Here is a 26,524-nt window from a genome sequence, read left to right on the forward strand (position 1 = left end):
TGTCTATAATCAAGAATTTTGGTAATTTAAAGCAGAACAGAATGTTCCACTGATTGATACCAGCGCAGAAATTTTTAGAGCATTTTTTTATACCAAGTTATGTCAAAAGAAACTCCCTCAGTAAAACTGAATATACACCTTATGAGTCAGCGAAATGTAAATTAATGTCTTAAAACGACAAACACCAAAATATAGTTTGTGAAGCACTATTTGTATTTGCTATGTGACTGGTCCAAAGAGAAGCAGCTGAAATTTAAAAGAAGATAGCAATTTACTCTATGATACCAGAGACTGATATGATATTCCACTGTGTTATGTTTTACGCTGTAAAATGTTTTAAAAAAATTTATGTTGTATACGGTGATTGCTCAGCAGAATTACTTAATTTTGTTATTGGTTTCAGCAAAGAACGGTCATTCTCACGCATGGAAGACATTTTGCCTATTCGTGAGGAAAATCGTTTATGTTTGACAAGAGTAGTAAAATAACGAGGTTCGTAGTAGAAGCTGACCTGTTTTTCGATATAACTACTTCGTCATAGTGACTAACTTAGTCATGTCACTGTCATACATTTCAGTCATCGACAAATTCTTTACAGAAGTTACAAAAGAACAACGCTTAAACAGTATCTTACACAGCAATCAGATATTGATTTTAACGGTGAAGTATGTGTACCAGATACCGTAATGAAGAAAAATTAAGAGATTCGACAAAGCGATGCCCTATTCTCCCAATTGGCGTGATTATAGTATGTTCTGTAAACATTATCCCAGAAACATGATGTAACGCCAGTATTTATTTCACCGAGCTTCGTGAGGCTGGTGAATATTCGTGTCAGTTTACGTATTCCAGGGGTTCTGTGAATGATGTCGATTCAGCGTACAGACGCTTGCGTGAGAAATTTAACATTTTGTCATCTCTTACAGGGAAACGCATCCTCTCGGCAGAACGCATTCTTATGAAAAGCACTTTACCAACCCCTCTCTACCAATGACTTATCACCCATCTTTATCGGCAGATGCCTCATTTTATAGCAAGCGATGTGCTCCTGTTAAAAAACATCCCTTCTTCATCTTCCGCTCCTCTTCCCCCTTTTCTCTTATCACACCTCTGACACCTTGAAAGGATACGTGGTTTTAGCTCGTGACAGAAAAATATATGCCGTAATGTACTGTGTTTTGAAAATATGTTGGTGTCATCGATATACATATAATTTGCACGCGACTTGAGGGGGAGCTGCAAATTGCTTTAACGTTAAACAGAGGCGAATTTTATGACCGCTCTTGCTAATCTAAGAAAATTACATCTAGGATTCACTTCAGAATATTACATCACGTTATGAATTTCATGTTTGCTCGACTTTGGGAAAGATATCATCAGATACCAGTTCTAACAACTCTACCACAACAAAGGTCAAAAATTTTATAATGATTGTGGTGTTGCTCACGCTGCTAAATACTGCATTTTCGGGCAACAACATAGTTATTATGTGGCAGGTGTCGTTAGAGCACAGTTAATAAACTCATTTCATGTAATGATGAATGAACTAGGCACTCATCTTTTCGTGTTTCGCCGGCCGAAATGGCCGTGCGGTTAAAGGCGCTGCAGTCTGGAACCGCAAGACCGCTACGGTCGCAGGTTCGAATCCTGCCTCGGGCATGGATGTTTGTGATGTCCTTAGGTTAGTTAGGTTTAACTAGTTCTAAGTTCTAGGGGACTAATGACCTCAGCGGTTGAGTCCCATAGTGCTTAGAACAATTTTTTTTCGTGTTTCCCACGCTGGTCTCGTTGTAAAATAGTCGAAAATCGTCGAAAATGTAGGTGATGATTCGAAGCTCGGATGAAAAGACGCCTAGGTTTTATTCTCCTATATTCAAAAGTTTTTTAGATGTGTTTCACAAACCATTCTTGAAGGTTAAACCTTTGAAAGTTAGCACAATGGTGATGAAAAAAATAATCAACACTCCGAATTTGAGTTACACTTCCTTTTTATTGCTTTTGTTGTAATATCACGTAACACACAAAACATCGCTTGACAATACAAAACATACTTGAAAACATCTACCTCACTGTTAAAGTTCGCATTTTATAAACTGGCTACAATATGCGTCTTTCCAACATGACGTCCAAGACTTGGCCTACTCAAGGTCCGACTCTCTAACAACTGACTAATAATCGCTTACGCACCCAAAAATCAAAGTTACAAGTACGACAAAGATCATAGTGACAAAATAAAGAATACACATAAGAATAATTTCATTGCATCATAAACATATCGATATATCAAAGAACCTCTACATTAATGAAATCAAATCTGAATGTTGTCTCAGAAATATGTCAACTACTTTACAGAAACACAGTAGAATATTGCTGGTATCGAGAGGTTCAGGTGAGCTGCCGTAATGGTTACGTGACTCAAGTACCATTACACAGTGTTGCGTCAATTCTACACTCGATGCATCAATGTAATGTATTGCGAATAAATAGAAAGAAGGATCCTCTATTGTATGATTATATGATAGCGGAACAAACACTGGTAGCAGTTACTTCGGTAAAATATCTGGGAGTATGCGTGCGGAACGATTTGAAGTGGAATGATCATATAAAATTAATTGTTGGTAAGGCGGGTACCAGGTTGATATTCATTGAGAGAGTCCTTCGAAAATGTAGTCCATCAACAAAGGAGGTGGCTTATAAAACACTCGTTCGACCTATACTTGAGTATTGCTCATCAGTGTGGGATCCGTACCAGATCGGATTGACAGAGGAGACAGAGAAGTTTCGAAGAAGAGCGGCGCGTTTCGTCACAGGGTTATTTGGTAACCGTGATAGCGTTACGGAGATGTTTAGCAAACTCAAGTGGCAGACTTTGCAAGAGAGGCGAGCTCCATCGCGGTGTAGCTTGCTCGCCAGGTTTCGAGAGGGTGCGTTTCTGGATGAGGTATCGAATATATTGCTTCCCCCTACTTATACCTCCCGAGGAGATCACGAATGTAAAATTAGAGAGACTCGAGCCCGCCGGAGGCTTTCAGACAGTCGTTCTTCCCGCGAACCATACGCGACTGGAACAGAAAAGGGAGGTAATGACAGTGGCACGTAAAGTACCCTCCGCCACACACCGTTGGGTGGCTTGAGGAGTATAAATGTAGATGTAGATGTAGATGTAGATTGCATGTAGAACTTCAGTTTGTTAGAGCATAACTGTGAAACAGACAAAAGCAATTTTTCCGAACACGTCTGTTTTAATATGAGGGAAATTCCGTGTAAAAGATGAAAAATTGTATTTAAGTGTATATTCGTGCGTATCTATACCGCAAACAAAATGAATAATATGAATTTCGTCATGCTGCGACCACTTGATTATTACGTGTAAGAGTTTGTACCTAGGAGCAAAACCATGATCAGAGAACTTTCAGTGAATATTACACTGAAAACTAACCTCGAATTAAAGCGTATGCAACAGCACAGTTCCATACAGACCTCATGTAATTGTGGGTAGTATACACGAAAAGCCGTTTACAAATGTTTACAAATAATTCAACCTTCATTCAACTCATATTTTCAAAGCGTATACATTTAAATGAAGATGTGACCTTTGCAACGCACAAACTGAAACAGATGTAATTAAGCTAGCAATTAAAACTAGATATTTCTTTGAACATCCTTTTTGTAGTGCATATTTACTGCGAATCCGTCGCTCAGCGAACAGCGGGTCTCTTTTAGAAATTGCACAGCAGGATAAATTTCGACCTAACTGGTCCTGTAGACAGGATGTAGAACTTCCAGTGACCATTTTAGGCGGATTTTTTAGTGATGTAACATTACTTGGACAGTAAGAGGAGAAGAATACCTCATCAGACTTGGCTAACAAACGAACTCGCTCGACTTCCAACACAAAAGGAGGAGAAGTCTGTTTGTACGATGTAAGGTTCTGGGTGATTCAAAGCTGATGGTAAGTATTGTTTTCCTATCATTCAACGTCTAAATATATGCTCCGCAGTCCAATGTACGGCGAATGACGTAGGGTTTTAAATACTAAGAATTTACTTTCCTATTCCTCCAAGTCCCTTCACGCATTAAATAACAGAAGAAGAGGATGTACTTGCACATCACGTTGTGAACAAGAATTCTTCCTAGTTTAATCGGTGGGCAATCAGCGCTAGATTTTTCCGAGTGTATCTTGCATAAAGGGCCGCACGAAAAAGAGAGAGACGCTGTAGCCCTTATGGTGACACATGTACCGCGTTTTTCCGTTATTTCAAATGTGAATGGAATAGGACAAGAACTTAATAATTTGGCGCCCTTTGTAATTCTGTATGCTATGTCACTGTTTATTCGCGTGTCACTCGAGGCGGCTGATTTGTAGCACGGTCTCTTTACATGTTAGTCCTCTAATTTTACCCAAAAGGATACCGCGTGAACAACGATTCCTTTCCATTTACCATAGCAACGATTTTAGCAACATATCAGTAGTTTTTTCGATGCCTACTGTCATATTTACTTGATAACTTGAAGCATCCCCAACTCTCTTGTGGTTCCCTTTTTAGGTACTCCACGTCAACGTCTGCTCGTAGATACGTATCGTCGGTAGGTTTTCCGGCTTTATTTCTGGACGTGACAGCGACGACTCTCCGATGAGGTGCGGGCCTTGTGTTTTGTTATTACTGCGAGTCTTGTAAATATCGCTTTTATTTAGTAATTTGCCCGGCTAAAACTCTCCCCTTTTATGGTTACGACAGCCTGCACCACCTTTCGCAGGGAGTGGGGACGTCAAAGCGTTTACAAAAGTTCGTATTAAGCAGTCCGTAAAACACACAAACGTTCACTTCAGTTAGTGTGCTAGTTAATGCCTACGCTTTCCGTTAGATGGTGCTGACTTAGTGCTGAATAGCATTGGTTCCGTAAAACCTTCACTGATTAGTACTAGGTAAATGACATAAGTACAACACTCTTGTATTTCACTTTCACTCTATATTCAAGGATTAGTATGGTGATGGATGATGGTCTATTTAAAAGGTTCCTAGCCTCGAGGAATTTAAATAGTCCGCAAATGCCGATATGCACGCGCTCTACGTCCAGATTCGCAACTAACGGCACACGACACTTTCCAAAGTCTACACCTTAAAATCTGAATAACGGTACCTCTGAATTCACTCGTATCAGCAGATAATTTGAGTTTCTGTCGTCTATATGACCGTAAAGTTCCAATCTAGGACTAAAGCCCTAAACTCCCTTTAATACTCCGTTACTACCAACAGTCAGAGATCGTACACTGCTTCACTTTTAATCTCAGTAAGGTTCTCTGACAGTTTATCGTGAATCTTAACACGATAAAGTCCAATCTAATTATTATCTCGCTGGCTGACACGGGTTCCCCGCCCTTTCACGAAACAATCAAGAAAAAAAGGCGACAATAATGACTATCAGGCCTTTTTATAGGTTTTTCATCATAAGAGTTTAACATCACTGCCTTCTCCATGACGGAGCTTCCGTGCCTTTACTGTACTTAGACGTTAAACTACTTGCTGATATACTATAATTTTGATCTGCAATTACCGAACTCTGATTCTACACTACTTTCCCATCTAAAAATTCTATTCTTAATTTTAAATTATTCTTTCCATAGCTTTTATCACTAAACTGAACCGAGGTGTTACAACGTCTGCCAACAGTAGAACGGAATTGTAGAGCAGGCCATGCTGACACATTATTTGTGCTTTCCTTCAGATATGCACTATATTTTTTCAGAACAGTTCCAATACATCTAAGCTTTCCATTCAGCTTTAGTACTGTGGATTTCACGTATTCATTCCATTTCACAACGCCTCTTAGCCACGAACACCAGACGTTCACCACTAATATTGCAATCCTGCAGTACCTGGTTATTACTTTTTGTCATAGACACTATCTTTCATGTACCCCATTCAAAGAGCATCGGTCTTCTTCTCATCTAGTGTAAAATATCGTCTCATTCTTCCTGGATTTATTTGTGATAGGACTGGTGCTGTGCTGTATATACCGGGTGATCAAAAAGTCAGTATAGATTTGAAAACTTGATAAACCACGGAATAATGTAGATATAGAGGTAAAAATTGACACACATGCTTGGAATGACATGGAGTTTTAAGAACCGAAAAAACAACCCATATTGCTAGGCGCGTGAAAGATCTCTTACGCGCGTCGTTTGGTGATGATCGTGTGCTTAGCCGCCACTTTCGTCATGCTTGACCTCCCAGGTCCCCAGACCTCAGTCCGTGCGATTATTGGCTTTGGGGTTACCTGAAGTGTATCGTGATCGACCGACACCTCTAGGGATGCTGAAAGACAACATCCGACGCCAATGCCTCACCATAACTCCGGACATGCTTTACAGTGCTGTTCACAACATTATTCCTCGACTACAGCTATTGTTGAGAAATGATGGTGGATATATTGAGCATTTCCTGTAAAGAACATCATCTTTGCTTTGCCTTACTTTGTTACACTAATTATTGTTATTCTGATCAGATGAAGCGCCACTTTGTGAACTTTTGTATTTTTTTGGTTCTAATAAAACCCCATGTCATTCCAAGCATGTGTGTCAGTTTGTACCTCTCTATCTACATTATTCCGTGATTTATTCAGTTTTCAAATTTATACTGACTTTTTTATCACGAGGTACATAAATGATTTGGCAGACAGGGTGAGGAGCAATCCGCGGTTGTTTGCTGATGATGCCGTACGCCTAAGGTGTCGAAGCTGAGTGAGTGTAGAGAGATAGAAGACGATTTAGACCAAATTTGCAGTTGGTATGATGAATGGCAGCTAACCACCAAATGTGGAAAAATGGAAGTTAATGTGGAGGAGCAGGAGAATGAAACCTTTAAAGTACGGATACAGTATTATGTAAATGTATACAGGGTTTGGGAAAGGAGGGGGGCGGTTGTTACATATGCCTCGTGGCGGCAGTGTGCGGGAGTTCGAGCGGTCAGGATTTGAGAGTAGGCATCCAGGGCTGCCGCTAAATGACAAAACAGGAAGTTAGGTACAATAAAGAGGATGTATTTCAATGTACAGTGTACAAGGGGCGCGCCTGGGATCGGAAGTCAACGGGTTTATGCCAGTCTCGGAGGTCGATCAATTAATTGAAATGGACAACTGAAGGAGAAGCGGTTCATGTTACCTGACGTTGGTGGGTGGTCGTGAAAAGCAGAGCCAGAGGCTCTGCCTTCGAAGAAGTCGTCTGTTCAGCTCCAAGTCTGGATTACAAGAGCGAGCAGCAACTGTGTACCGCACCGAAGAACACTCCAGTTGAGAGGTGGCACGCGCCGTCTCTCTTATTTCTATCTTACTCTGAGTAATTCGATTTTCCGTCTAATTGCATGTAGTGATAAGTTATTTCTTGACACGTGGACTTCCCACGCAGCATCTCTGGTCAGCCGGGTGGTCTGGTGAAAGGCGGGTACTGCTTATCTTGAAAGGGTTAAGCCTACGGTTGTGAGGGAGTCGAGTGGATGCTTTCCAGACGCCGACATTGTCATAAGAGCGGAAGAGACACGCCCACAGGGGCCTGACGGAGCGGCTGGGCTAGAGATTCCGTTACTTCGCAGAATCTTAGTGAAAACACTTTCTGGCGGGCTACCAGCGAGGCGTGGGAAAGACTTGTGTTACCAGGCGGTCTTGGCCGGCAAATTTCCTCGTTTTCTACAAAATCATAGCTGTGATTGGCTTGCTCACGGGATAGCTCCTTCACGTAGCAAAATCGGCGCAGAAATTGGCACCTAGTACCTCCATTGGTGGAATAGTAGTGCGTCGGCAATAGAGTGAGATTTTCCGCCGGTTTTCGAGTTGCTGATTGGAACGTTTAACCACGGTCACTGTTGTGGGGGCGGGAATGTTCTGTGTTCGGTTTGCACGGGTGCTCTTGAGGGAGTCAGCACTCGCCTTTCGGTTGGAGTAGGTTACAAGACTGAGCTCTCGCTGCTCTGGACACCCTGCCTTCTGTTGGCTGTCTAATATACTTTTTTTAATTGTAACTGTTTGACGAAGTTGCTGAAGTTTCGACTTCAATGTAACATTCCGAGTACAGTTGGCAATTGAGCGTTCTGCGTACAAGTGGCCTATGTTGTCCGTCTTGAGCAGTTTTGGCTAAAATTTACTATGTCGGAGTTACTGTGTGACTTCACTTGTTAAAATCAATCATTGTACCGTGAGTGATTGTGTGGCGAGCCTTCTTCGTCTTCCTCAGAGGCGCATTTATATTGATAGGAAGTCTTTAGTCTGGATCAACCAGACCAGGATAATTTGTTTCGGGCTACACTCGCGACATTATCATTCCCACGACGGGACGTCGAAGCAACCAGCTACAGCTTCCGGTACGCCAGATCGTGTCCTTGCAGTTAAGAAGACAGCTTGGTAATGTATGTCTGCAGCACCGGCAGATTAGGGAATTTTGCTCTGTGATAATCAGAGCTCAGCAAAGCGCACCTGTTCCCGTCTTTTCTTACGTGGTTCTGTCTTTTATGCTCATTGTCTGAGTTCTCACTACTGTAGCAGCAATTAATGTTGGGTTGGCTGGGTGTTTCTCTTAAGATTTGCGTTGCAAGGAATTGGCCCCACATACCACTTGGTCATAAACGTCACAAGCTAGTTTATGGATAACTTCACCTTCACAGCCTTTATTTGAGTATCCAATTTGACGTATTGTAAATGTTTCATGTGTTTGTTTATTATTTTGAGTTTAGTCATAATAAATCGAACTGTTATTTTGGACAGAACTTTCATTCTGTGGATCGGTAAAGCAACCCTTTCATTTCTCACTACGTTAACGAAACTTTCCGTTATCATATTAATTTCTATCAAATTACATTATTGCAGGTGCCAAACTCTTTTCTACTCCACTTGCAGGGTTGATTACAGTCAGTTCGCGTTTCTTCTGAACCCACGTGCAACAGCAAAAGTCGGAGTTAAAAAAGTGGGGGCTTAGAGCATCATTTCCATATGAAGATTCTAGAAGAATTTAGTGATAAATACACTGCTAGTCCCGGCACCTCGCACAGTGTACACACACGTGATCGGTATCCCACGCACGCTACTGGCTAAAACTAATGGCCTGAATTCGCTAGCAGTTTCAGTAGAGGTCTCAGGGTGTCTCTTGTCAGCAGCTTTAGCTGGACAGAACTGCCTCGGTTTTCAAAGACAGGTTGCTTGTATGACGTAGTCACAGCGTAAGATGCTCTGAGAGTAAATTTGTGAAGATTTCACTGAGCCCTTGAAATAAAGATTTTAAACCAATTCCCTGAAAGATTCCTTGACTGGCTGCCACCATGTACAATTACTAGTATTCTGCTTGACATTGTCAAGTCGTTTAAATATCTGGGCCTAACGTAGCAAATCGATATGAGGTGGAAGGAGGATGTGAGAACCGAGGTAGCGAAGGCGAACGGTCGACTTCGGTCTATTGGGAGAATTTTAGGAAAGACTGGTTCACCTGCAAAGGAGACCGCACATAGGACACTGGTGCGGCCTATTCTTGAGTACTGTTCGAGTGTTTGGGATCTGTACCAGGGCTGATTGAAAGAAGACATCCAAGCAATTCAGAGGTGGGCTGCTAGAGTTGTTGCCGATAGGTTCAAACAATACGTAACTGTTACGCAGATGCTTCGGGAGATGAAATGGGAATCCTTCGAGAGAAGACGACTTTCTGTTCGAGAAACACTATTGAGAAAGTTTAGTGAATCGTCATTTGAAGCTAACTGCCGAACTATTCTACTACCGCCAACAAATACTACGCATAAGGACCACCAAGATAAGATACGAGAAATTAGGTATCATACGGAGTCGTTTCTCCCTCGCTCTGCGAATGGAACAGCAAAGGAACTGACAGGTAGTGATACAGAGTACCCTCCGCAGCGCATCGTAAGTAGGCTTGCGGAGTATCTATCCAGATGTAGATGTAGATGTAGACTTCCTCCTTCCATCATCCGGTGATGATACTTTGCTGTAGACGAAAGTATCCTCAGTGAACAATCTGAGATTGCTGGTCATCCTGTCTGATAAATCATTGACGTATGTTCAAGATATTCTAACGGTTCGATTAAGCTTATTCGAGACAAAACGATATGAAGTTTTTTTCTGTAAAACCGAAGTAAAAATGCATTGTTTTACTGACAAAACATTTTCCGAGCCAGACACACATATGAGGTCTGTGCGATCGTGTGTATCTTAGCAGTCAAAATGTGGATAGCCGTGTAACATATTCCGGATAACCGGTAATCTGTCAGTTCACCTACTTCAGTTATTCTTAAATTGGCGTGTGTGAATACCATGACCTGACTATCAAAGGAGTGCGAGTATGTGTTTTTTCTCACCAAGGTCTTAATGGTCTAGTTTAGAATAGACCCTAAAATCCTGTATCACATGGACGTAAGAGATATTTGTTATTAGAAATAAGAGGTGTTGTCCATACACAATTTCACTGTGTGGCGTCGCAACTAGTGCGCGATAGCCCATTTGTCTATTAAAAGCTTTACTTCAGAATGTATGTGGGCTGCAATGTAAGCCGGTAGATTATTATACGGTCAGTAACGGACGAGTTGTGTCCTGCAGACTGACGTCACGACCATCTGTTGCAGCTGCGTGTGTGAAAGCAGTGGCGTAGCGCTGGCAGGCCAGTTACATTATACGAAACTAAAAATATTAATAACTAATAAAGGAAAAACCTGTGGAACGTCATATTTGATGTACATCCTTCTGTTGTGAAACCAAACAATATGTCAAAGTATGAGATCAAAAATAGTTGTATTTTGGAAGTTAGTAAAATTCCATAAAAAAACGTAATTTTCCGACAGTCAAGAATTTAAATATATACAGTGATGTAATAGTTCACCTTCAGTGACTATGTACGATGATCTGATAACACTTTCAGTGTTCATATATAAATTTGGAAAGTTTTTAGTTTCAAAAAAACTCTGTGACTTTTCTATAATAATAACTTCAAGAATTCTGAGTAAATATGTGCATTGTGTGTTAGGGTGCGTGTGAATGAGAATGCGTGCGTGAGAGTACGTGGGACGTTCGGCATTATTAAAAATCATTCATGTAATTCTATGCAGGAACTGGCAAGTGATCCAACTCTGTAACGTGGGAACGAATCCAGTAGTGGTTCCCCAACTAATGAATGTCGGATGTCCAAGTATGTATGCTTATGTATAAGATAGCCAGAAATTCGCGACTACATAACAAATTTCCAGATATAGAGTAAAGCTTATAGTTCATTTTGTTTTGTTTATTTAATTAGAGAGTTTTTGTTACTTAATTTGATGACGTCAATGAGCCTAGAGAAGTGGTTGGTGCTTGCTAGATTTCGGCGCGAGCCGCGCCCTAGAAGTGAGTTTTCGTTGGTCGTAAGTGCTGACAGCCAATGAGAAGCGAGACGGTTGGCCGCCTAGCGAGGAGATATAGTTTTGAGGGTGGGAGAGTGAGAGGAGAGTCACGAGCTAGTTTTGATTGGAGGCGGTTTTGCTGAATGTGACTTTTCGCATTATGTGTAAGATGAAGTCTTGGGATGACTTCCGCGTTATGGTCCATTGTTAATGGTATCTGGTAGTGACCAGAAACTGTTTATGAAAACTTTAGTGTTTTGTGATAATTCGCGAAAATCGCGAGTGAACTTTGAATTATATAGCGTGGCGGTACTGAGTATATTCTTACTGAGTATTTCATGGCGAGCATAAACTTTAACTAAAGACAACCACTGAATATTGTGTGCAGAAGTAATTGGCCGATCATTGACTGTGTAACAAGTAATTGGTTTCGGAATTTGGGAATTTAAAAGTTCTGGCTGTTTTAGGTATGGAGATAACTGTGAGCAGGAACTTAAGTAATTTTCGTAAATGTGTGCTGATGATCTTGCTTAACGGCAATAAAGATCTATTGAAGGTTTAAATTTGAACTTCATGTTTAAAGTACGAGTCACATCCCCTTTCCGAATCATTTCTTTAAAGTACATAGACAATTTTCAGCAATTTTTACTTATAGCGGCCTCCGGCGTGTAGCTATGAGGTTACAGTTCCCTCAACACGACTTTTCTCTGATCTCGTAAGTAGCTGCAGTCAGGAGTTTACGTGCGAAGATCTACCGCTGTAAAGAGGTAGGTGAACAAAAATTATAAAAGAAATAGCATTGCAGCAGCAACTTACATGTGAATGCAATGCGACATAATTAAGTATCCAATTCTCACCACTGAGTTACTACAGAAGTCAACCTTTCAAAAGATATTGTGCTCTGTGGAAGCTTCGGTCAATGGCCAATGATTGGGTCTCTCGACTACCGATGTCATTAAGGATATCACTTAGCATTAAAATTGTTGTTTTTTTCATCCGAAAAAGATACTGCAAGTCATTTGTAATGGAATGATGAATATTGGAACCTTTCTGATTGGGCCAACCGGTGTGGTCGTGCGGTTCTAGGCGCTTCAGTCTGGAACCGCGTGACCGCTCCGGTCGCAGGTTCGACTCCTGCCTCGGGCATGGATGTGTGTGTTGTCCTTAGGTTATTTAGGTTTAAGTAGTTCTAAGTTCTAGGGGACTGATGACCACAGATGTTAAGTCCCATAGTGCTCAGAGTCATTTTTTTGAACCTTTCTCATTGGTAAACAACGTCGTTACACTCGTTTCAATGTATGAGGTCTGTTTACATAAACTTACTGCTAGTCATGTAGCCTTTGTACAGCCGTTTTACAGTTTGACCCTAACCTTTGAATTCAACGACACGGACATAAAATTAGTGTAGCGTTAATATCCATGACTTCAAGGACCTACGTAACATTGTTCAGCAACTTCACTTATACGTGACTGAGGTCTGTTCTTGCTTACCAGTGCCTGTTGGGCGCAGAATGAGTTTTCTCTCTACAGGAGAGGGCGCTGATTGGAAACCCGCTGGATCGTTAAAAGTGGGCGCCAGACTGGAACTCAAGCCTGAGCATGTACATTTTGTGGGTAATTTGCTCTACGGATTGTTTTCCTTCCTTCCTATCTATTCCTTCGTCGCCTTTATACACTAGTTCTGCACGGATGCCACATGACATCTTCACATTCCATCCATGAGAACTTCATGTAATTTTTTGTTACAAAGGGTGGCCAGTCCCCTGGAAGAGCTCGCAGAACTAAAATGCCGACTAAATTTTTCACCGCAACTCCTACCTTCAGAACGTCACAGAAGTTCTCCTGCATACCTTGTCTAGATAGCACTTGTGGAACAAACCATGTTATGTAATGGTAATTGATCACAGAATTAATTTTTACTTCACATGAAGAACCTAGGTTCGAGTCCCAATCTAGCTAAAAATTATAATCTGTCATGATCTATCAACCTGTTGGTTGTTTCGATTTCTGTATCAAATGGTGAGGTTGCAAAATCAACTATAGACGATGACATGCAACAAAGTACGGCGTTATCTTTTTTGCTATTAAAGTTGTATCAGTTTTCATCGAGAGATCTTTAGCGACAAAGTCCGCCTGTTTAGCTGGGTAGCCGGCACGGTAGCTCAGCGTGTTCGGTCAGAGGGTTAACTGCCATCTGTAATAAAAAAAACTGAGTTAATGGATCAACGACGAACTTAAACGGATGTGTTACAACGTCCGTCCTGAGCAGATGCAATGAACGAAAACGAACAAAATGAGAAAATAAAAAAAAAGGTGGTAACGTGCTCACCTCCCATGCAAGCGGGCCGGGTTCGATTCCCGTCCGGGATGGAGTTTTTCTCCGTTTGGGGATTCGGTGTTGTGTTGTAGTCATCATCCTTTCATCCTCATCAAGTCGCCCAATATGGCGTCGCCTGAAATAAGACTTGCACTGGCAGCCGAACATTACCGGATCGGACCTCCCGGCGAACGATGCATATGCTCATTTAAGTTTCTTTTTACCAGAAAAATTTTCGTTTACTTTACGTCTATAGTCACAAATTTTTGTCATTAGACTACCGGTTTCGGTCTATAATGACCACTTTCAGATCTGTTTTTAAAAAACATATGCTAATGTACCGGAGCCATAGGACATGTTTTTCTAAAACAGGTCTGAAGATGGTCATTATAGACCGAAACCGGTAGTCTGATGATTAAAATTTGTGATTATAGACATAAAGTGAAGGAAATTTTTTATATATTCGGATCATTGTTGAAATCGCGACCATGTCGCAGCTTCTGATGTTGAGAGAGTTTTCTGCTTGTGTATGAAAGACGTAGGGAGATAATAATTTCTCCCCGCACATACAGGAATGCCGTTTGCCTTGGAGGGACACGGCTGCAGTGCACCCCGCTACCGAGCTGCCTACATTTGCCCGAGGCGGTGTCGCAGCACCCCTCTGGGGTCCCTAATGTCCTCCCTAGGGGGCGGCGGGCGAACCTCCACCCGCTGAGATGGCTCCATTCCTTCTCCCCTGGTAGAGCAAGGAGCCTGATCGATTTGGTAAGAGCACTCTCGCTGCGTTAGGTGAGTAGCATCTCAATCCGCCTAGGACTTAACACAGAGGCTTTGTTCACATACGACACTCTTTTTGTATATTGCTGTGTCTTTTCACTGCATATAGTTGTTGTGGTCTTCAGTCTTGAAACTGGTTTAATGCAGCTCTCCATGCTACTCTATCCTGTGCAAGCTTCTTCAATTCCCAGTACCTCCTGCAACCTACATCCTTCTGAATCTGCTTAGTGTATTCATCTCTTGGTCTCCCTCTAAGAGTTTTACCCTCCACGCTGCCCTCCAATCTTCCATACATGGCTACACTCCATACAAATACTTTCAGAAACGACTTCCTGACACTTAAATCTCTACTCCATGTTAAGAAATTTCTATTATTCAGAAACGCTTTCCTTGCCATTGCGTTTTCCTTTTTTGTCGTCTCTACTTCGACCATGATCAGTTATTTGGCTCCCCAAATAGCAAACCTCCTTTGCTACATTAAGTGTCTCATTGCCTAATCTAATTCCCTCAGCATCACCCGACTTAATTCGACTGCATTCCATTATCCCAGTTTTGCTTTTGTTGATGTTCATCTTATATCCTCCTTTCAAGACACTGTCCATTCCGTTCAACTGATCTTTACTACATATGAATTATATTATCAGTCTCTTCTAATGCACTCTGCCACATTGTTACTTTCCTGTAACAGGGATTGAGTAACTCAAATATCAACTATCCTCATCTTAAAAAATCATATAATCTGTCGATATTTGATGCCTGCATCACCAGCTATTTTGACCATTTCCAAAAGACGGAACAGCCCTACCTCTCACCTTCCCCGTCCTCACTTTTGCATTGCATACTTTTCTCACCTGTCCTACCTATACGTTTTAAATCAAAAGTAATCTGATCCAGTTTCTTCTGACACGTTATACCGAAATTTTTCTATAAACATGATTCTGACTTCCATAAGATTTGCAGTAGTTCATTCCATGGCATATTTCTAATTTTGAAAAGTCTTACATTAAAAACTTCTCTAATGTGTACGATACGATGACCTACTTGGCCAGTCTGCTGAACATCTCTTCTGATGCAGCTATCACTATGATAACGATCTAGAACCTCTAGTTCTTAGTGGATAATGTGCTTAGCAGCCGTCATGATGTTAACACATAATTCTTAATTAATCTAAGCGAATTTCAATCAATAATGGTAACTGATCCACCAAAAAATTTACATACGCTTTTCCATCCAAAAATTTCCATAAAGCAATAAGAACTTTAATAGTTGCCACTTGTTATATCTATTAACGATGGAAGCTGAGAATAAGCTTCATAAACATTTGTGGCTATTCGTACGTTTCACAGCAACAGCAGCCAGCTCAGCAATTACATTTTCCAAGTCCCATGGTACTTAGAGCCATTTTCAATTACATTTTTCTTAATTATTCGCAGAAGGCGAGTACTTTGACACCAGCTCCCTCTTTGTGAGACATGAAAACTTGTGTCAGACTGAAACTCTCACCCGGATTTTCTGCTTATTCCGAGTTTTTGCCTTAACGACCCATGCACACTTCCTTGACCGTTGCATACATTGTTGATGATATACGTATGTCACAAATATTACGAAATTATTTACTGAAGGCGCATTTTTTGACATCAGATATAAAATGCACGAAAATACTACTATTTGTGACGCACAAAAGTTTGTGCCACACCGATACTCGAATCCAGATTTCCTACTTTTTGTTAGTGTTCAACTTAACCGCTTTGGCTGTTCGTGTTTGCTCCCAGGACCGATCCAAACCTCCATATGCCACACTGTCCACAATCCGTTACGCTCGAAGATTATTCATTTATTTATTTTGTGGAATCATACTTTGGGGAAACTCCTCTCACAAAGAGAACATTTTCAAAATTCAGACAACGTTCATTAGCATTATATCTGGTGTCAGCCCTAGAGCATAATGCTGGGACCTCTTTAAGAAACTTGGTATTCTAATTACACTACTGGCCATTAAATTTGCAACACCAAGAAGAAAAGCGGGTGATAAACGGGTATTCATTGGACAAATATATTATACTGGAATTGACATGTGATTACATTTTCACGCAATTTGGCTGCATAGATCCTGAGAAATCAGTACCCAGAACAACCACCTCTGGCCGTAATAACGGCCTTCATACACCTGGGTACTGAGTCAAACAGAGCTTGGATGGCGTGTACAGGTACAGCTGCCCATGCAGCTTCAACAAAATGCCACAGTTCACCAAGAGTAGTGACTGGCGTATCGTGACGAGCCAGTTGCTCGGCCACCACTTACCAGACGTCTTCAGTTGGTGAGAGATCTGGAGAATGTGCTGGCCAGGGCAGCAGTCGAACATTTTCTGTATCCAGAAACGCCCTTACAGGACCTTCAAAATGCGGTCGTGCATTATCCTGCTGAAATGTAGGGTTTCGCAGGGATCGAATTAAGGGTAGAGCCACGTATCGTAACACATCTGAAATATAACATCCACTGTTCAAAGGGCCGTCCATGCGAGCAAGAGGTGACCGAGATGTGTAACCAATGGCACCCCATACCATAACGCCGGGTGATACGCCAGTATGGCGATGACGAATACACGCTCCCAATGTGCGTTCACCGCGATGTCGCCAAACACGGATGCGACCATCATGATGCTGTAATCAGAACCTGGATTCACCCGAAAAAATGACGTTTTGCCATTCGTGCACACAGGTTGATCATTGACTACGCAATCGCAGGCGCTCCTGTCTGTGAAGCAGCGTCAAGGGTAACCGCAGCCATGGTCTCCGAGCTGATAGTCCATGCTGCTGCAAACGTCGTCGAACTGTTCGTGCAGATGGTTGTTGTCTTGCAAACGTCCCCATCTGTTGACTCAGGATCGAGACGTGGCTACACGATCCGTTACAGCCATGCGGATATGATGCCTTTCATCTCGCCTGCTAGTAATGCGAGGCAGTTGGGATCCAGCACGGCGTTCCGTATTACCCTCCTGAACCCACCGATTCCATATTCTGCATACTTTCATTGGATCTCGACCAACGCGATCAGCAATGTCGCGATACGATAGGCTACAATCGCGATACGCGATAGGCTACAATCTGACCTTTATCAAAGTCGGAAACGTGATGGTACTCATTTCTCCTCCTTACACGAAGCATCACAACAACGTTTCACCAGGCAACGCCGGTCAACTGCTGTTTGTATGAGAAATCGGTTGGAAACTTTTCTCATGTCAGCACGTTGTAGGTGTCGCCACCGGCGCCAACCTTGTGTGAATGCTCTGAAAAGTTAATCATTTGCGTATCACTGCATCTTCTTCCTGTCCGTTAAATTTCGCGTCTATAGCACGTCATCTTCGCGGTGTAGCTATTTTAATGGCCAGAGAGTGTACTATTTCTCAGTACATATACTCATTGATGTCCGTTGTCATTTTGAACATGTCTTTTTTTAACACGAAGTAGATCATTGCTCTGTCTGCATTAGAATTGTGCCATATCCATGTATCTAAATAAAAAAAAAGGTCTTGACTCATTCGACAGCCCAGAGACTCCGCTCCAAGGGATCATGGGAAATGATAAATGTAATGTAATGTAATCATGCAATTTCCGCGACAAAGGTATGAGTCTGCAAATGACAGAAGGTCGGTGTTAGTGCCTCTGTCATGTCCGTCGATGTAGGTAATATTTATTTAATTTACAATGCTTGTTCTTCCGCTTTGCATGTCTGATGGAACAGACATTGGCAATTAAATACACATTAATTTCGCCCGTTTCACTTGGCTTCCATAGAGTTTTCTTACGTTGTATGCTTTAATTGGTGGTAAACACTTTAACGCTGTGGTTAAACAAAGCTCGTAACCGCATTCTCGCCAGAGATCTGTTAACATCAATGGTGTTAACATTAGTTACAATTCTTCCGGATTCACCTGAAAACATTTCAGTTTCCTCTTGAGAGGAATATTCACTTTACTCACCTCTTAAACTAAAGGTGCTCGACAAAAGTAACTCGTATATCAGAAAACGGCAGAAAAAGCTATACAATACATGTGTTGTATGTCGATGTTCGCCGGAACAGGGCAAACATTAACGTAGAGCAACCCTCTTTACCTGAATATCCTTAGGACAGGAGGATCTGCAATACACTTTACCTACTTGATAACGCTGTTTTACGAGGCTGGTTGAGTACAATTAAACTTGACCAACACTTAGTAACGCTCTGTTTGATACTGCTATTTCCATGAATGTTAACATTTTTCGCAGAAGTCGAATATTCAGTTGTACGTGATACAATACACGTCTTCACAGAAAAGAACAACATCTACCGAAAGTTCTGTATCTATTTCATTGTTACGCTGATAGTTTATATTTCAAGATAAGTAACTGAATGCTTATTGCTTATCTTAACACTTTAGTTCTTTAAAAACATTTTGGAACCAAAACAATTTCCTCCTGAAATAATTTAGTCTTGCACTGTTAAAAATTTCTGTCCACGATACTGGTTCCTTTACAGGAAATTTTCATTAATCCCTCAGAGATCGGCATTGTATTAAGGACAATATGCTGTAACTTTTGTTACCTAAATATAAGTGTAGGTGGGTTTTCTGAAGATGAGTTAAATGTTTAATTGAGAGGGTTGTCCATTCCTCTCATCTCGCCATTTTAAGTGTGTATCTGTTTCAAGTAGACAACCAAGTTAAGTGATTATATAGAGACGACAAGAGAGTGGCGTAAAGTGCATCAAAAGTAACGAGACTTTAATATGTTCAATTAAAGAATACTGCTATTATTGTGTTGTGAGAATTAGTACCATTAAAGTTATTCAGATTCTCTATGTGTTTTTATGCTTGACTTTATTTAGATGTTTTATTAGAAATATGCAGAACATGCATTCACTACATAATTGTCCCCTAACAATAATACATCCTCTCATTGAACTGTATATAACTATCTTGTTTCAAAAGTGTACATTAAATAGATTTACAACTGTTGCCGACCTTGCGGTTTCGAATATTTCTTCGTTATGAAACAATATATAAAAATTACAAATCAAAATCTGAATTTCTAGTTTGTGATACTAGTTTATCCTTCTTAAGCTAGGTATGTATTCACGAGTTATTCTCACCACTTCAGTATAAAGTGACTGGTACAGAAGAATTTGTGTTGTAGTACCTTATGGTAACGCAGATTTTTCGTTGTACCGAGTGTCAAAACAACGGCTGATTACACCATTCTATGTCAGTTGTTGTGCTGTTTTTATTGTTGTTGACGTTGTTGCGGGCTTCAATACGAAGACGATTATTTAGGCTGTGCATGTTTGTCTGTACTGTACAAGCCTCTTAAGTTCTGAGTTATTGTTGCTGTCTATATCCATTTATCCTATTCATGCTTAGGCCTCCCTTTACAAATTTTACTCACCCCCCACACACACACTCACTTCCCTCCATTATCAAACTGACTACACCATAATGCGTCAGTGTGTTACCTATAACCCAACACCTTCTTCAAGTCCACTTGTGCAGTAAATCTTTTTATTTTTTCACTCTTAGATTCAGTACTTCCACATTACTTATTCAAACTACGAATTTGATTTTAAGCATCCTTCTATAGTAGCACATTTGAAAAGATTATATTCTATTCCTATCGGAAGTAGTCATTGTCCACATGTGATTTCGAACGAGCCGGAAATCCAGAAAAAAAATCTTCAGCAAATATCTACTAATGTTTAAATTTGGAAGAGACGTTAACAAACTTGGAAACCTCTTTGCATCGGCCATCACCAGTTACTTTGGTGTGAAAATAGCAATCCTCATCTACTAGTTTCAGTTTCTCATTTCCTAATCCCATTGCTAAACAATAGCCTTATTAAATTCGACTACATTGGATTGCCATTGTTTCACTTTGGTTATTGTTCATCTTATAATCTCTTTTCAAGACGCTGCCCAGTCTTTTGTTCTCTCTGACGGATTCACAAAGTCATCACAAACAGTACCGTTACTGTATCTTCTCCCAGAATTTTATTGGCCCTTCCTAATTTCTCTGTGTTCCGTCGCGGCTTACCCAATGCACAGATTGAATAACATTGGAGATAGGCAATAATCTTGACTGAGTCTGTTCTCAACATATACTTCCATTTTAGGTCCATCGACACTTATGTTTGCATTCTGGTTTCTGTACAACTTGCGAATAAAGTTTAGTTCCTTGCTGACTTCAGAATATCAAGGCGTATAATCCAGTCAATAAATGCTATTAAAATAAGTTTATTTTTCTCAAACCACCTTCTAAAATAAGTCTTAGAGTCAGTGTTGACTCAAGTGTAACCTGAATTTCTCCGGAAGAGACACTGATTGTCCCCGATGACGATTTAAATTGGAACTGGAATTATTATTCTTTTGAACTGTAAGGGTATTTTCCGTTGGTCATATATCTTGCACAACAAGTAGTTTTTTCATGTCTGGTCCTCCCAAGAATCTCAATAATTCTAAAGGAGTGTCGTATACTCCAACTGCCATGTTTGTATTTAAGGCTTGCAGTCACTGTCAAATTCTTATTGCGAAATCGTTTCTTCTACGTCTCACCTACTTCCTCCTCTCATTCAGTAATATTGTGTTGAATTTTATTTCTCTTATACAGACGCTCTATTGGTTCCATTCACCTTTCCACGTTGGCTTGTCCCCTGAGCTTTCGTTATTCATACGGCTGATTTTCTTTGTTCCAAAGATCCCTAACTTCACTACCAGTGGCGTTTACGTTTCTCGTAGTTATGGACGTTTCTACAGCCTTGTATCTGTTCTCTATCCGTTTCTGCTTAGCCATTTTGTACTCTCTGCTTGTTGAAACACCCCCGTTTATGTTCTTTATCGGTTTTTGTGTAATTTACCGAAGCCGCCAAACAGTTAATTGTTAAGATTATATGACCATGTGCTTAATGGATGAGAGGCCATCGGTTTTTCTGCTGTGGTTTCAGGGGTATTTCAACCGAGGGCGGCTGTTCTGAGACGGAATAGTTAATGATTGAAAGTCTGTCTATTATTAAAGACGATAAAGGTTGCGATGTACAAACTGATATGTACTTTCTGCTAACACACAAATACTGAGGAATTTGCTACCTTCGCCTTACACGTTTAATTTCGGTTATATCTTTTACTGGTTGCTGATTTTAAGTACTCCGCCATACGCAATGCTGATGGTTAACATTCACAATAATCCTCACAACAATCCATGGTTGTTGCTGGCCGAAGCGGTTCACGCGAAACACGTGATTCGGCACTTGTCACTTTCTGTTTCATATCAGTCTCGAATTGGTATCGATGAGGGTCAACCCCACGACGATAAGCGGTACGCGCTCATTTGTCATACTCAGGTCAATTTACCGTTTAATACTCGCTCGACCATCATTCTTGCCCGTTTCTCCAATACTACTTCTCACTCGACACTAGTCTCACTGCCTCCTACAGCGCTCGACAATCGACTCCTGTCTGCTATCGACCTGGGCGTCGGATACTAATACATTCCTGGAAATGGAAAAAGGAACACATTGACACCGGTGTGTCAGACCCACCATACTTGCTCCGGACACTGCGAGAGGGCTGTACTAGCAATGATCACACGCACGGCACAGCGGACACACCAGGAACCGCGGTGTTGGCCGTCGAATGGCGCTAGCTGCGCAGCATTTGTGCACCGCCGCCGTCAGTGTCAGCCAGTTTGCCGTGGCATACGGAGCTCCATCGCAGTCTTTAACACTGGTAGCATGCCACGACAGCGTGGACGTGAACCGTATGTGCAGTTGACGGACTTTGAGCGAGGGCGTATAGTGGGCATGCGGGAGGCAGGGTGGACGTACCGCCGAATTGCTCAACACGTGGGGCGTGAGGTCTCCACAGTACATCGATGTTGTCGCCAGTGGTCGGCGGAAGATGCACGTGCCCGTCGACCTGGGACCGGACCGCAGCGACGCACGGATGCACGCCAAGACCGTAGGATCCTACGCAGTGCCGTAGGGGACCGCACCGCCACTTCCCAGCAAATTAGGGACGCTGTTGCTCCTGGGGTATCGGCGAGGACCATTCGCAACCGTCTCCATGAAGCTGGGCTACGGTCCCGCACACCGTTAGGCCGTCTTCCGCTCACGCCCCAACATCGTGCAGCCCGCCTCCAGTGGTGTCGCGACAGGCGTGAATGGAGGGGCGAATGGAGACGTGTCGTCTTCAGCGATGAGAGTCGCTTCTGCCTTGGTGCCAATGACGGTCGTATGCGTGTTTGGCGCCGTGCAGGTGAGCGCCACAATCAGGACTGCATACGACCGAGGCACACAGGGCCAACACCCGGCATCATGGTGTGGGGAGCGATCTCCTACACTGGCCGTACACCACTGGTGATCGTCGATGGGACACTGAATAGTGCACGGTACATCCAAACCGTCATCGAACCCATCGTTCTACCATTCCTAGACCGGCAAGGGAACTTGCTGTTCCAACAGGACAATGCACGTCCGCATGTATCCCGTGCCACCCAACGTGCTCTAGAAGGTGTAAGTCAACTACCCTGGCCAGCAAGATTTCCGGATCTGTCCCCCATTGAGCATGTTTGGGACTGGATGAAGCGTCGTCTCACGCGGTCTGCACGTCCAGCACGAACGCTGGTCCAACTGAGGCGCCAGGTGGAAATGGCATGGCAAGCCGTTCCACAGGACTACATCCAGCATCTCTACGATCGTCTCCATGGGAGAATAGCAGCCTGCATTGCTGCGAAAGGTGGATATACACTGTACTAGTGCCGACATTGTGCATGCTCTGTTGCCTGTGTCTATATGCCTGTGGTTCTGTCAGTGTGATCATGTGATGTATCTGACCCCAGGAATGTGTCAATAAAGTTTCCCCTTCCTGGGACAATGAATTCACGGTGTTCTTATTTCAATTTCCAGGAGTGTATCTATGTACATGGAATCACCGATCCCTTACACAGTCTCACTTTTAGGCGTCTGTATTCTGCTCTCTATTTCCTGCATAACTTCATGAATTCTGAGGAAATTATACTTAAGGTGCTGAAAGATAGTTTTAGATCCTGCCCTGAACACACTCTCTTCGAATTGTCTACGTACATTTCCGTAAAATACGTGGCTTCTTTCTTAGAATGTCTGCTATTAATGATTTTTAGAGGATACTGGTGGAATATGCCGCTATTCAAACAAAGTTAATGCCATACGTTGCCCTTGTTTTTCTGTGCGTGATCTCGAGTGTTACCCCAACCGTGTGAATCATTAGTTCATTCCAGAATGGAAACACTGCCTGCTATCTTCCACAAATTATAATACATAAACTCAGGTGAAGAAGTGCGTGTAGTTTTCAGTACTGTAACCAACTCATGTCGAGAGTCAATTCCGATATCGTTGACTTCCATTCTCTGAACAAGATAGTGCTCGATCATAGACTTCTGTATTGTGGAAAACATTATAGTATTCGGCCACCAGAAAACGGAAGTTGTTAAGGTGAGGAGTACTTGGTAACGTGACATTACACTTTGTACAGCATAATTCTACAGATTTCTTACTCTAATATGTGAGACACGACCAAGACACAGAATGCGAGCTGCGGCAGCCCCACCCAGGAGCAGCCGCTTCCCTCGTACTCACTGGTGGTGAAGGAGTGGTCCCACCAGTCTGTGCGGCAGAGGTACGCCTTGAGGTCGTCGGCGGTGCGGCCCACGATCACGTGCGGCGGCGCCACCAGCGTCCTGATCACCAGGAAGACGCTGAACACGGCCACGATCACGCCCAGCCGCTTCAGCAGGTCGAAGTCGGTGATCTTGATCGCTTTCGCCGACCGCACCCGAAATATCACAGATATCCTGAAAAATTGTGCGTTGGGCAGACAGTTGAGCTGCACATTGTTTTCAGTTTCACGCTTACATTTCCGCATTCCATTCCTCCTCCCTTGTTTTGCTGTTTCTAAATGTGTTTCTACATGTACAGCTCTCACCCGAACAATTCTCGGTTCCAGCACTGAGTGCAGAACCTGAAATGTACGTCGTTGATTATGTAAAACGAAAAGAATAACCAAAAGTGGAACCCCGTTGCTGTATCTCTCTCACACTATCCGGGAAATTAGTCACACATATTTCTTCTAAAGGCAGCTGATAGCAAATGTCGTAGAACAACATTAAAGCGGTCCTCACTCATTACGGAGGCACAGTTAGGAAACCTCATTTCCAACTAGACAGTCACCATTTCCTAAAGCCCATAACTGAGGCAGTCTTCCTAAGTTACCGTTTCTCAGAACTTCGTATGTTATATTTCAGTTTTGTACCCTTACACCTCACTGCGTTTACATTTCTGCTGCTACTATTATTGTTGTCATTATTATTAGTATCATGCTATTAGTCTTAGTTTTAGTATTGCAGTTGTTATTACATACTAGTCGCTACTATTATTTCAAGTGCTCAAAGATATACGTGACGTTTGATTCCAAAAGGTACCAAATCCAAAACATTCAAAAAAACGTTAGCAGTCCCTATGAAATAGCTTGCTGCGCGTAGCAAGTAACTACTTTTCAGCAACAAATATAAATTACCTTAAAAAAGATTGTCAGATCCAGTATCTTACACCAAAACGTACCGAATCCTCTTGAAGATTCGTTGCAAGAAGTACCAAATCCTATTGCACTGATCTAGCTGAGTGCCGTGACGCCGGACAATGTAGCAGAGAACTTTGGTTCGATGCAGAAGCAGCCTTTACCAAGGCGCAAGTTAATACAGCATATTATTCACGCCAATTATGCTATCGTTCTGGGTATAGTTATTCATTAGGAGAGCATAATCGTTTCACCAAACGCGACGCATTTTTATAGATGGCTTAGGGGTGAACGTGGTAGGGGTCCAAAGGTAATTAGGTCATGCCTGCGGGATTTTTCACGCCAGTTTTAAAACCGTATTGTGATTGTTTTGTGAGAATTGAGTATCAACAAAAATTATTCTGTTTTATTTCCATCACGACAGGGATTACAGATTGAGTGGTTTTTCCCTGTACGTGATCATTCATACATGCCTGTAGATTGGTCTTTTCGCATCCTAGAAATTCCAAAGACTGAAACTGTAATGCTCCCAGAAAAAATATGACAATGTATTTGAAACAGTAGATACACTTCAGGCCCTGAATTATGATTTTTTTTCCGGGTCAGTTGGCAAGAATTCGGTCAAATACCAGTTCCAAAGCACAAGCCTTCAAAAATAGTGAGGCTAAAGTCTCACTGTTCATAATATATCAGGACTAGCTGGTCTGCATGCTGCATATGCAACGAGACCAGGTTGCAAACACAAAATGTAATGTAGGGTATGATTGCATTTTGCTTCAAGTAAACGTTTTAACTAACAGTAGTCCTGTAAAACAGGAAAACGTAAATGACCTGCTATCCATATTTACTGCAATGGAATCTGAAAGTAATGAAATCTCTTTCTACAAAGGCGTGGTAGAAGTTAATGATATACGAGTACATATTGAAGACTGGTGACTGATGTTTGGAATCGAATATCAGTAATGCTATGAACATTTGATTCCTATATGCATAATCGTTCTTAAAATTCCTTCTCCGTAGTACTCACAAAAAATAATTGTGCATGAATTCAAGTATATCCCATTCTAGAAGGTCCAGTAGAGAATAAATATATGATAATTTATGGTCTAAAAAAAGATAAATTATGTTTCAAGTTTTTTATTGGTAAACTTCTCCCCTAGATTAATTTGTGGTAAATGTCACAAAGGATATGAATATTAAATTATATTTGTTTTTGAAGTATAATTTGTACTCCTTTAAAATAATATTTACGCCGAAAAGTACCAAATCGAAAATTAAATTACTGTACAATAATAATGAGGAATATCCTAAATTATTCTACAAGTTGTATCACAACTATGATTTGCATACGAGGCCTATTGTTCCTACAGGGAGTTTTTCTGCTCTGCTCTGCTTGCCCCATAGGATTTGCTACCTTTTGGAAACAAGCTCCATGTATGGAGATCGGCTTTCCAATCCTGCTGTTACTGATATGGGTATTACTGCTATTATTA

General features: G+C 41.7%; 1 protein-coding gene across 1 annotated transcript in view; it reads right to left on the reverse strand.

Annotated features, from left to right (window-relative positions):
* Window positions 1-26,524, reverse strand: part of LOC124615633 (probable G-protein coupled receptor CG31760) — a 611,636-nt gene that overhangs the window by 100,540 nt on the left and 484,572 nt on the right. Inside the window, exon 7 of the mRNA XM_047143641.1 lies at window positions 24,095-24,309. Within this exon, the coding sequence (XP_046999597.1) occupies window positions 24,095-24,309 (215 nt within the window). The remainder of the gene's footprint in view (window positions 1-24,094; window positions 24,310-26,524) is intronic.

The sequence above is a fragment of the Schistocerca americana genome, chromosome 5 (assembly GCF_021461395.2).
Source record: "Schistocerca americana isolate TAMUIC-IGC-003095 chromosome 5, iqSchAmer2.1, whole genome shotgun sequence".
NCBI classification, from domain to species: domain Eukaryota; kingdom Metazoa; phylum Arthropoda; class Insecta; order Orthoptera; family Acrididae; genus Schistocerca; species Schistocerca americana.